This window comes from Homalodisca vitripennis, chromosome X (assembly GCF_021130785.1).
Source record: "Homalodisca vitripennis isolate AUS2020 chromosome X, UT_GWSS_2.1, whole genome shotgun sequence".
Lineage (NCBI taxonomy): Eukaryota > Metazoa > Arthropoda > Insecta > Hemiptera > Cicadellidae > Homalodisca > Homalodisca vitripennis.
In genome coordinates this window covers 8,111,794-8,124,062 of record NC_060215.1, presented here as the reverse complement: position 1 = coordinate 8,124,062, position 12,269 = coordinate 8,111,794, and the positions used below count along the sequence as shown (strand labels likewise).

Here is a 12,269-nt window from a genome sequence, read left to right as displayed (position 1 = left end):
AAGTAGAAACAAAGATAAAAAACACATTCTTTTCATGTAAAAATATGTTTTATTAAAATATAATATTAAATATTGAAACAAATATTATGACATAATAATTAGGTATATATATGTACAAGACTAAAGCTAAGTATAATAGGAATGAGAGTGGACAAGTAGGAGATCTACTGGTAGTAGTAGACTTTGTTGATGCTGACGTGTAGCGTAAGGCTCTTGTCACTGTTGGTGAAACTGTTGAGTCTCTGGAGGGAGCGAACCGGACATCTCTGGTTGGTGAAGATCTTGGTGATGTCCTCGCTAGATGGACGCGTCTCGTAGGAGGAGGAGATACAGTTCAGTCGAGTCTCGTCACATAGTTCAGTTCTGAAAATAACACCCTTTTACTGTCTGTTTGAGCAAAAAAGAAGAAGGTACTGTGTAACATGGTGCAACCAATCTTTGATTGGGTCGATTTAAAAAATTAACATTTTTTAGTACAGCATTTAAAATAGGTTCCCTGAAAACAGTACCGTAACTACAAAACATTGTTTCGTCAATTCAATAGAAATTGTGGACATTTAAAGTAATAATTGGGGCTATCTTAAAATCACCTTAAAAATTGTTGATGATAAGGGTATGACATTTTTGTACTCTATTCATATGAAAAATCACTGAAGGACATGTCTGGTTTTTTTTTTCTGACAATAACATTTAATGAACCGTTTCCAATGAAAAATATATTTTTGAAGTTACCTTTCATTGCAAAATGTCATTTCTGTAAGTCACAATTCATATACATACTGTAAAAACTCATCGTTAGCTGTTTCCTTTTTATCTGATTACATCATTGCCCAAAATTAATGCTTTTAATGCCCAATATTCCTAATAGAATCAACACAAGAAATTGTTATATTTTTATGTTTCCCAGGAGTTCCTAGGAGTCTAAGCAACAAAAATATTTTATTATACTCTGTATATGGTGTAAGAGACATTAAATAGTTGCCATAAACTCTTATTTATACCTTATAAAATAGTTTGGAAAACGGGAAAAGCAGATGGCAATAATAATTATAATGGTTTCTATTTTTAGATCTAGGGATTTATATCACAGCTCTTCCAAATAAGGCTAAGAAGCAAATATGTATAACATTGTAACATGATGAGGTTCACCTGCAAAATTATTTTGTTTAAATAATAGATCTTAGTATTACTCTTTACTAACTGCTTTTTCATCAATAAAAATGTCTTTTGTTATGTTTTACATTTTTGTCCCAGAAGGATAACCTTTGGCTATTAAATACTAATCAAAATTATGAACAAATACCTGTCTATTAATTTTTATAGATTTTCAATTGATTGACTTCTATGAATTACTGCTACTTACGGATACTTAGACTAATGTGGGTTACAAGGCAAAGTTTTGATAAGTAATTCCTAATGGTTTATTCCCTTCCATTAAAGCAACAATTTAAATAGATTCTGCGCTATTTTGTTATAAGCTATAGAAAATATGGCTTGAATTTCACAGTATAAAATCTTATGTTCATTCAATATGTAAACAATATTGCCAGCAATGATTTGCTCATTATTGTAGTCCTTTATTCCAAAAAATACCAAGTTTATTACAAATTTGGAGGATTTCTGAATTTAAATGAATACAGAGAGAGAGAGAGGAATTGTTACCTGATCATGTACTTAGTATGGGAGTCTTCGTCACCGCGCTCAATGTGTTGGCACGCCGCGTACAAGTGGTTGGAGAAGAGATCAGTCTTGACGTGTAGCCAGAACAGTCGACCATGAGCCACCACAAGCTCCACGTGGTAGCTATCCTTACTGATGTCCTCCACCGTGAAACATCGTTCCTGGACACAACAGGTTCATAAATCTCTTGCGAGGATCTTAGGGTGAGAGTGGGTACAGGACAAGGTCGACAGTAATGATCATTGAGTGCTTCGTTTACAGACAGGAATTGAACTTATTACTAATTCAGAGTCCATCACTTTAGACAGTTCGTTCATCACTTCTTTCAGTGTAAATTAAAATTAAGAATATATAAATGAAAGGATGTTAAACATTTTCTAAAATGGAATGCCAATTAAAAAACTAAATTTTTCAGGATATTTTGGCCGTGTGATTAGCCAATTTTTCCTGTAACCCATACCGGAGGATTTCAACCATTGTCACGTGCAGAAAACCGATACACGTTTTGTTATAGTGTACATCAATGGGCCAAACCCAAAACAAAAGCATCCATTCCCAGTAATAACTAAAAATATATGACTATTACATGGCTGGTAGACACCTTGTAAAATTTACCTTTTCGCCAGACAGCCAAATTTTGTCTGGGTGTACTTGCTGGCAGTGGGAGAGAGTATCCTCGTAGTCACCCACCCACTGACAGTCCTGGGACACCTGACAATGGACTGGAGGCTTCTTTTGGACCTTTAGTCCAGTATACATACTGGAGATGTGAGGAAGACAGCTTTCTAGTTGAGATGCCATCTGTAACATAACAGAGTTGTCGTGTATGAGCACAAGTGATGTTAAAAATGCCAAATAGATCTTTTAAACACTTATTTTTGAACATTTTATTGAATCAGAACAAACTTAAGTGAAGCGTCTGTTAAGTACAAAAACTCTTAATAGTGAATAAGTATCAAGAAATTTACATTTTCCACTATACATTTTTAGTGATGGTTAATTTTTAACCGGAAAACATTGCTATTGTTTTTAAATCTCTTCATTTGTTGAAATTCATTTATTATAATTGACTCATAATTTGGGACTTTTATGATTTAGACACTACAATGTTAATACTGTGCCTAATAAAAATTTAAATGTAAATATTAAATATTATAAAGGAATAGTTAGTATTAAATAGTGGATGGTAAAGTTGTTGTGCTCATGCTTGTTATTGCATGTAAATAACATAAACATCATTATTGCTTTTGGAATATCTGGAAGCAATTATTACTTGAAAGATTAGTTGTGTTGAGAAAATTATGTCACAATGGTTGAGTATTCCAGATTTGTATTTCAAGTGTTTTGATTGCATTTGGAGTTGCTCAAGAAACCATTTTTAACCTTATCTCAGAGTGATAGCTCTAATCTGTAATCTTACAGATATGAGCACTTCTCTTATTGAAAGTGCTGATGATCTAGGTCATCATGGAAACTTACTCCAATCTTTAATGTTTTCAAATATACTGTATGAAGTTTAGTTTCTATCTTCAATTTTATTTATTGTATCTGATTATGACAATACAAAATTTAGTTTTGGGAATTTCAATCCATGTACTCATTTAAATCTGCATGTGAGTATGAAAACCAAGCTAATAACATAAATAGGCTGGTTTTGAAACAAATGGCATGCAAGTGTAAGTTAGTGAATACCCCAGTTACAATCTTTACACTATTTGATGAAACTATTATTATTGTGAGTTATGTAATGTACAATAAAGATCTTCTATCTTTAGATTTCCAATTTTTAAAATATATTTTAGGTTCTTTATCCAAAAACTCATGCTTTTGATCGTAAATAAAAATATTCTAAAACCTACTTACTTAATAGAGACCATAAAATATGGGTAAACCGATCCTTATGAAATTTAGAAGTTTAAAAAATTTCCAAAGTACGTCCCCCTTTCAAGATTAAAAAAATGTTTATTTCAATAAATCACAATTTTACCTGTTTTGTTTTCACAGTATTTGCCTAGTATCATATTAAGTAATATTTCATTTTTAAAACATACAAGTCAACTCCAAATACAATTGAGCTGTGCGTTAGTGTGGAGTTTATGTTTTTGCAATGGTTTAAAATGAGACGGTTAATTAATTTGTTTGTAGCCTATCCTAGTGGTTGTTTACTGTAGCCAATCTAGGAGTCAGTCATCAAGGCCAACCGGCAACTGCTCGCTTACATCATCTTGTTTACTAACAGAGAAATGTCCTTGTAACCTATTACATTTTCCGACTCAATCTTAGTAGGTACGTAGCTGTCAGTAATCTGCGTCACAAACAGTGTAATAAATCAAAAGAATATAATGAACTTATCGTTCTTAATACTTACGTCTACGTCTTTCATTACTGTATTATGTTTACAGCATTATAATCAATTGATGATATGAACAATTGGAATAATAAAACATTTTTATGAATAGATCGTTTTAAACGCGAACCGCCTAACCATCCAGTTGTGATGATAATCAGACAAAGAAATGTTAAGTGAATTGTAGGCAAACCCGATGTGGCAAGGCAAAACTACAAAAAATAGTTCTTTTAGTATGTTTATAGTTTTTATTTTGAAGAAACTATCTCATTCAATTTAATGTGTATAAAACTTTCAAAATCACATTTAACAAAAAATTAGTTTTAAAAAATTAAGAAAACATTTTTTTCTGAAACTCGGAGTTTGAAGCAAAACTCATTTAATACATTAAAAAAATATAAATGTACAGGTGAGTTCAGTAATTACGAGTCTGTACACGTATTGCATTTAACATATTAAATATAATAAGTGAGAGCTTATATATTACTTGGAAAATATACTCTTAATGGAAAATTCTCAATTATTTGATTTAAATTTTACAAAAGATTTAATACAAAATTGAAACTGTGGCTCTGAAAAGAATAGAACCCAGGTGTTTTATCTATATCTAGTCTATATATAGTGTGTTTGAAAAGGTTTTTGAAATGCCTTTTTATTTTTTAAACCATTGCAGATATAATATATAAACTTTGCACAATGTTATTGCTATATTGAAGGGGGCAGCCATAGAGGGTGTCATTTTAAAGAGCTCAGTTAGTAGAGTTGAATGTCACAAACTGCATTAGCTTGAATGTGGATCAAATCAGAAATGGCTGCATGTGATAAAAATAACTAATGAGTTACAGTTGGTGTATTCCTATAGTTTTCCACACATAGCTTATCACTTACACAGGCCTTGGTGATATACATGACTTATCTCTGAGAGTTATCAATGTTTAGAGAAAAGACTATTTGTCTATTGGATGTTAAAGCTTCATGTATTAAAACTGGACAGTTTTAAATTATGAAGAATATCCCAGAACATCTAATGCACCAGAATTAATCAGCTGTTCATTACTAAAGACCAATCAGCTGTTAACTATATATATGTCGGGAGTTCACATTGCAGTGTTTCAGATATATCATTATAACATAAAATCTTAATGCCAATGTTTTAGATATTGTAATTCTGTAATAAGTTGCTTTCAGATGCTCACTGATTCCTTCTTTGTCCACTTTTATATTCAGCTCATTGTAGTGAAAGAATCCATTCTTGTCAGACCCCTATTTTATCACATGGGGGTTTATGCCAGTTTTATTATTATCACAATCTAATGGTTTTCCAAGTACTTTAAAGAAATGCGTAAATCCCCTAAGTAAATTTTATACTAATTTTTGGGAATTGAAACTATGAGCTGTACAGTTTCAACTGCACTGGATAAAGTGATGGGTGTGTATTTGCTATGTATTGTTCCTTCTTATAGCTGATCTAAGCTATGTAGTAGGTATGTTAGGTATGTTTATACGTATTTATTATTTTATATTTTACGAGTTTCTTAAGTGGATATAAAATATAAACTAGACCTGTGTAACACTTCCAATTTCATCTAGTAAAGAATGGATTAAATATAAGATTAATAACTGTCCAGTGCTCAAGATGCAACAGTTTTCATACTCATAATAGTTTTTATATTTATTGTTTGTAAATATAACTTAGAAAATCCAACACATAAAACAGAATAATAATGTATACAACAATTATTATAAAAATTGAACAATTACTTTTTTTAATTAACAATTTTTTTATTTATCTTAAACGAAATTACTGATAAGTGCTAATTTATATGTATCAGTTAAGAATTCCCAAAAATAATCGTTTACTTTCCTAAAATTATTATGCATGCACATAGTGAATGTTTAATTTGTCAATCACTTTATTAATTGCAAGTCTGGACCACAGAATGTCCTGCAATTTATTGTATATCAACATGTTAGTAGCTGTGGGCGAATGTCAAATGCTCCAGTTTTTTTAAATTTCCGAAATAGAAAAAAAAAGAAAATATTGACATTGGTTTTATAGTTAATGATTGTACTTGTAAAAGTAATATATTTCTATGAGGAAGCGATAATGTCAGAAGTGAAATGTATTACCTTGTCGATAGGCGCTTGTGACTCGTTTGAACGAACGTCCGTGTACTCTGAGTGCTGCACCATGTCTGTAGAGACAGCTGAGAGGCGAGTTTTATGTAGCCAGCTGTCACGCCTCGGCCGCGTGATGCGCAGGTAAACAGTCACAGCGTGGGGGGGGGGGGGGGCAGCAATCGCTATCGTCGTCGTCCCAGTTTGTTTTCACGGCGATATCATGATAATTTCATCTGCGATGCGTCACCCCCACAGCTGCACTAGCGACCACCTTCTTTGTTATCTCGCTAGAACATTTTCTCGTTTCATGTTCATTTACAACTAATCACTCATCCAAATGTGTTACCAGCACAAGGCAAGAGTCCATTCCTAGTATTAATTTATGTTCGTAATGTAATATGGCAGCAGGTGAATCAAATTTCGCATTTGTTTTTTTTAGACTCTGGCGTGTGGTTTCGACCTCCTTATTACTAAAGCAGATAAAAAAGTCAATAGTAAGAAGAATTAATTCTTTTCGGGAGCTAGTTAAGAACACTTCACAGAACTTTTATTCTAGTATTTCAGGTCACTTGGAAACACTAGGTTTTAATATTTTGAGTGTATTGACTGTACTTGATTTATGTAAAAGTCTCCTAAAACATACATTTAGTCGTTCCAATGAAATTCTTTAACAATTTATAAGAGTTTTAGAAGTCATTTAACCAATGTCATTCTTTCTTTATAAATTTAACTTTAATTTCGACCTAAAAGAAGCGTAATTGCTTCTTGAGCTGACTTTTCCCCTTGTTTCAACCCCTTAACACGTTTCATTAAAACTATTTTATGCTTAATAGAGATTTAGTACATATTTTATTGTAGCCTACTAAAACATTATAAAACCCATCCTTTACAAACATGTTGGGTGTTGTTTGAAACCATCTCAGAAACCAAATGACGTTGAGTTCTGGAATTTATTTATTAATGTTGCTATGCAGTTTTAGTCTCGTAATTTCTATTCATGTTTATGTCACTCTTAAGATAACATCTTTGCAGAATCATTTTCCACCTTTTTTCTAGCTGCGTGTTTTAGACATATGTTTATTTGACTTTTCCTTTGTAGGAACCATGTGAAGATGACATTGTAAACCACCCGATCGTCTTAATGTTATAGAAATTTGGCTCTCACAAAACCATCAGATCGTGTTTGCCTAGTATGTGCTTTACAAAATAACACGCATTACATCTGTCTGAAAATACTTGTTTGGAAGCTATAACATTTATAGAGACCTTACAGACTATCTGATCTTAATTTAATTTGCTCAGTCTTTATTGAAATAGAGCATGCAAGCCGTTTGGAAGCTATAACATTTATAGAGACCTTACAGACTATCTGATCTTAATTTCATTTGCTCAGTCTTTATTGCAATAGAGCATGCAAGCCGTTTGGAAGCTATAACATTTATAGAGACCTTACAGACTATCTGATCTTAATTTCATTTGCTCAGTCTTTATTGCAATAGAGCATGCAAGCCGTTTGGAAGCTATAACATTTATAGAGACCTTACAGACTATCTGATCTTAATTTCATTTGCTCAGTCTTTATTGCAATAGAGCATGCAAGCCGTTTGGAAGCTATAACATTTATAGAGACCTTACAGACTATCTGATCTTAATTTCATTTGCTCAGTCTTTATTGCAATAGAGCATGCAAGCCGTTTGGAAGCTATAACATTTATAGAGACCTTACAGACTATCTGATCTTAATTTCATTTGCTCAGTCTTTATTGCAATAGAGCATGCAAGCCGTTTGGAAGCTATAACATTTATAGAGACCTTACAGACTATCTGATCTTAATTTCATTTGCTCAGTCTTTATTGCAATAGAGCATGCAAGCCGTTTGGAAGCTATAACATTTATAGAGACCTTACAGACTATCTGATCTTAATTTCATTTGCTCAGTCTTTATTGAAATAGAGCATGCAAGCCGTTTGGAAGCTATAACATTTATAGAGAACTTACAGACTATCTGATCTTAATTTCATTTGCTCAGTCTTTATTGAAATAGAGCATGCAAGCCGTTTGGAAGCTATAACATTTATAGAGACCTTACAGACTATCTGATAATTTCATTTGCTCAGTCTTTATTTAAATAGAACATGCAAGCCGTTTGGAAGCTATAACATTTATAGAGACCTTACAGACTATCTGATCTTAATTTCATTTGCTCAGTCTTTATTGCAATAGAGCATGCAAGCCGTTTGGAAGCTATAACATTTATAGAGACCTTACAGACTATCTGATCTTAATTTCATTTGCTCAGTCTTTATTGCAATAGTGCATGCAAGCCGTTTGGAAGCTATAACATTTATAGAGACCTTACAGACTATCTGATCTTAATTTCATTTGCTCAGTGTTTATTGAAATTGAGCATGCAAGCCTGATTAGTGGCTTTCTTTAAAGCCTTTTTAATTGTAACCTTTTTAAATATCTCTGGTTTTCATAATTGTTTAAGTTTATTTATGCTCTTCAAAATGAGGGGTCACTTAAGAGGGACATTTGAAATTTTGATTTGCCCCCGAAATCCTGCATTTTTGGGTGGCTCAAAACATTTCAAAATAATCAAATAAAACTTTTTTGGTGCATTGCACCACTACTCAAACGATATCCCCTTATATAAACTTTAGACAAAAATAGAGGGTGGGGGGTGCCTGACTTTTTATTCACCCTGTAGAGCAACATTTTTTATTTTTTAGATTTTAGAACTTGAACAAAAACATAAGTATTTATTTAAAACTGATAACTTTGAATTTGTTATTTTCATCCACTCCTAAGACCAAGACAAATCCTCTGTCTGCGAGTTCGTGCGTCGAATCCCGATACTTGTAAGATGTATCAGAGGAGCTACATTCGTTTAGTTATTTAATTAGAAATCTCCTTTTTGGTTATAAACATGTTTCCAAACACCGTAGAAACAAAATTAGACATTCGTTTAAATCCTCTGTCTGCGAGTTCGTGCGTCGAATCCCGATACTTGTAAGATGTATCAGAGGAGCTACATTCGTTTAGTTATTTAATTAGAAATCTCCTTTTTGGTTATAAACATGTTTCCAAACACCGTAGAAACAAAATTAGACATTCGTTTAAATCCTCTGTCTGCGAGTTCGTGCGTCGAATCCCGATACTTGTAAGATATATCAGAGGAGCTACATTCGTTTAGTTATTTAATTAGAAATCTCCTTTTTGGTTATAAACATGTTTCCAAACACCGTAGAAACAAAATTAGACATTCGTTTAAATCCTCTGTCTGCGAGTTCGTGCGTCGAATCCCGATACTTGTAAGATGTATCAGAGGAGCTACATTCGTTTAGTTATTTAATTAGAAATCTCCTTTTTGGTTATAAACATGTTTCCAAACACCGTAGAAACAAAATTAGACATTCGTTTAAATCCTCTGTCTGCGAGTTCGTGCGTCGAATCCCGATACTTGTAAGATGTATCAGAGGAGCTACATTCGTTTAGTTATTTAATTAGAAATCTCCTTTTTGGTTATAAACATGTTTCCAAACACCGTAGAAACAAAATTAGACATTCGTTTAAATCCTCTGTCTGCGAGTTCGTGCGTCGAATCCCGATACTTGTAAGATGTATCAGAGGAGCTACATTCGTTTAGTTATTTAATTAGAAATCTCCTTTTTGGTTATAAACATGTTTCCAAACACCGTAGAAACAAAATTAGACATTCGTTTAAATCCTCTGTCTGCGAGTTCGTGCGTCGAATCCCGATACTTGTAAGATGTATCAGAGGAGCTACATTCGTTTAGTTATTTAATTAGAAATCTCCTTTTTGGTTATAAACATGTTTCCAAACACCGTAGAAACAAAATTAGACATTCGTTTAAATCCTCTGTCTGCGAGTTCGTGCGTCGAATCCCGATACTTGTAAGATGTATCAGAGGAGCTACATTCGTTTAGTTATTTAATTAGAAATCTCCTTTTTGGTTATAAACATGTTTCCAAACACCGTAGAAACAAAATTAGACATTCGTTTAAATCCTCTGTCTGCGAGTTCGTGCGTCGAATCCCGATACTTGTAAGATGTATCAGAGGAGCTACATTCGTTTAGTTATTTAATTAGAAATCTCCTTTTTGGTTATAAACATGTTTCCAAACACCGTAGAAACAAAATTAGACATTCGTTTAAATCCTCTGTCTGCGAGTTCGTGCGTCGAATCCCGATACTTGTAAGATGTATCAGAGGAGCTACATTCGTTTAGTTATTTCATTAGAAATCTCCTTTTTGGTTATAAACATGTTTCCAAACACCGTAGAAACAAAATTAGACATTCGTTTAAATCCTCTGTCTGCGAGTTCGTGCGTCGAATCCCGATACTTGTAAGATGTATCAGAGGAGCTACATTCGTTTAGTTATTTAATTAGAAATCTCCTTTTTGGTTATAAACATGTTTCCAAACACCGTAGAAACAAAATTAGACATTCGTTTAAATCCTCTGTCTGCGAGTTCGTGCGTCGAATCCCGATACTTGTAAGATGTATCAGAGGAGCTACATTCGTTTAGTTATTTAATTAGAAATCTCCTTTTTGGTTATAAACATGTTTCCAAACACCGTAGAAACAAAATTAGACATTCGTTTAAATCCTCTGTCTGCGAGTTCGTGCGTCGAATCCCGATACTTGTAAGATGTATCAGAGGAGCTACATTCGTTTAGTTATTTAATTAGAAATCTCCTTTTTGGTTATAAACATGTTTCCAAACACCGTAGAAACAAAATTAGACATTCGTTTAAATCCTCTGTCTGCGAGTTCGTGCGTCGAATCCCGATACTTGTAAGATGTATCAGAGGAGCTACATTCGTTTAGTTATTTAATTAGAAATCTCCTTTTTGGTTATAAACATGTTTCCAAACACCGTAGAAACAAAATTAGACATTCGTTTAAATCCTCTGTCTGCGAGTTCGTGCGTCGAATCCCGATACTTGTAAGATGTATCAGAGGAGCTACATTCGTTTAGTTATTTAATTAGAAATCTCCTTTTTGGTTATAAACATGTTTCCAAACACCGTAGAAACAAAATTAGACATTCGTTTAAATCCTCTGTCTGCGAGTTCGTGCGTCGAATCCCGATACTTGTAAGATGTATCAGAGGAGCTACATTCGTTTAGTTATTTAATTAGAAATCTCCTTTTTGGTTATAAACATGTTTCCAAACACCGTAGAAACAAAATTAGACATTCGTTTAAATCCTCTGTCTGCGAGTTCGTGCGTCGAATCCCGATACTTGTAAGATGTATCAGAGGAGCTACATTCGTTTAGTTATTTAATTAGAAATCTCCTTTTTGGTTATAAACATGTTTCCAAACACCGTAGAAACAAAATTAGACATTCGTTTAAATCCTCTGTCTGCGAGTTCGTGCGTCGAATCCCGATACTTGTAAGATGTATCAGAGGAGCTACATTCGTTTAGTTATTTAATTAGAAATCTCCTTTTTGGTTATAAACATGTTTCCAAACACCGTAGAAACAAAATTAGACATACGTTTAAATCCTCTGTCTGCGAGTTCGTGCGTCGAATCCCGATACTTGTAAGATGTATCAGAGGAGCTACATTCGTTTAGTTATTTAATTAGAAATCTCCTTTTTGGTTATAAACATGTTTCCAAACACCGTAGAAACAAAATTAGACATACGTTTAAATCCTCTGTCTGCGAGTTCGTGCGTCGAATCCCGATACTTGTAAGATGTATCAGAGGAGCTACATTCGTTTAGTTATTTAATTAGAAATCTCCTTTTTGGTTATAAACATGTTTCCAAACACCGTAGAAACAAAATTAGACATTCGTTTAAATCCTCTGTCTGCGAGTTCGTGCGTCGAATCCCGATACTTGTAAGATGTATCAGAGGAGCTACATTCGTTTAGTTATTTAATTAGAAATCTCCTTTTTGGTTATAAACATGTTTCCAAACACCGTAGAAACAAAATTAGACATACGTTTAAATCTGGTATTATAAATGGCTTGCTTGATTATGTTTAACGTTACTTGCGTCAAATGTAGGAATCAGTGTGAGGACGATCGATACTCGTTTGAGATCAGGAAACGTGAACTGAATTGTCCAAATAGTCGA

At 33.3% G+C, this 12,269-nt stretch overlaps 2 protein-coding genes across 6 annotated transcripts in view; one reads left to right on the top strand and one right to left on the bottom strand.

The window, feature by feature from the left end:
• The window catches only part of LOC124368643 (extended synaptotagmin-2), a 195,659-nt gene that overhangs the window by 129,516 nt on the left and 53,874 nt on the right, over window positions 1-12,269 (top strand). The window lies entirely within an intron of this gene.
• LOC124368644 lies at window positions 30-6,314 on the bottom strand. Its single transcript, XM_046825884.1, has 4 exons — window positions 6,158-6,314; window positions 2,296-2,481; window positions 1,663-1,841; window positions 30-363 (listed from the first exon to the last, which is right to left on the bottom strand). Exons 1-4 carry the CDS (start codon window positions 6,218-6,220, stop codon window positions 165-167), a joined length of 627 nt encoding a protein of 208 aa, XP_046681840.1. The 5' UTR covers window positions 6,221-6,314; the 3' UTR covers window positions 30-164.

Excerpts from the sequence above, each read along its gene's own strand:
- LOC124368644 (XM_046825884.1), bottom strand. The coding sequence starts at position 6,220 with ATGGTGCAGCACTCAGAGTACACGGACGTTCGTTCAAACGAGTCACAA. Across the intron at positions 1,842-2,295 it reads TTTGGCTGTCTGGCGAAAAG|GAACGATGTTTCACGGTGGA; the intron begins GTAAATTTTACA and ends TGTTGTGTCCAG. Across the intron at positions 364-1,662 it reads CATACTAAGTACATGATCAG|AACTGAACTATGTGACGAGA; the intron begins GTAACAATTCCT and ends TGTTATTTTCAG.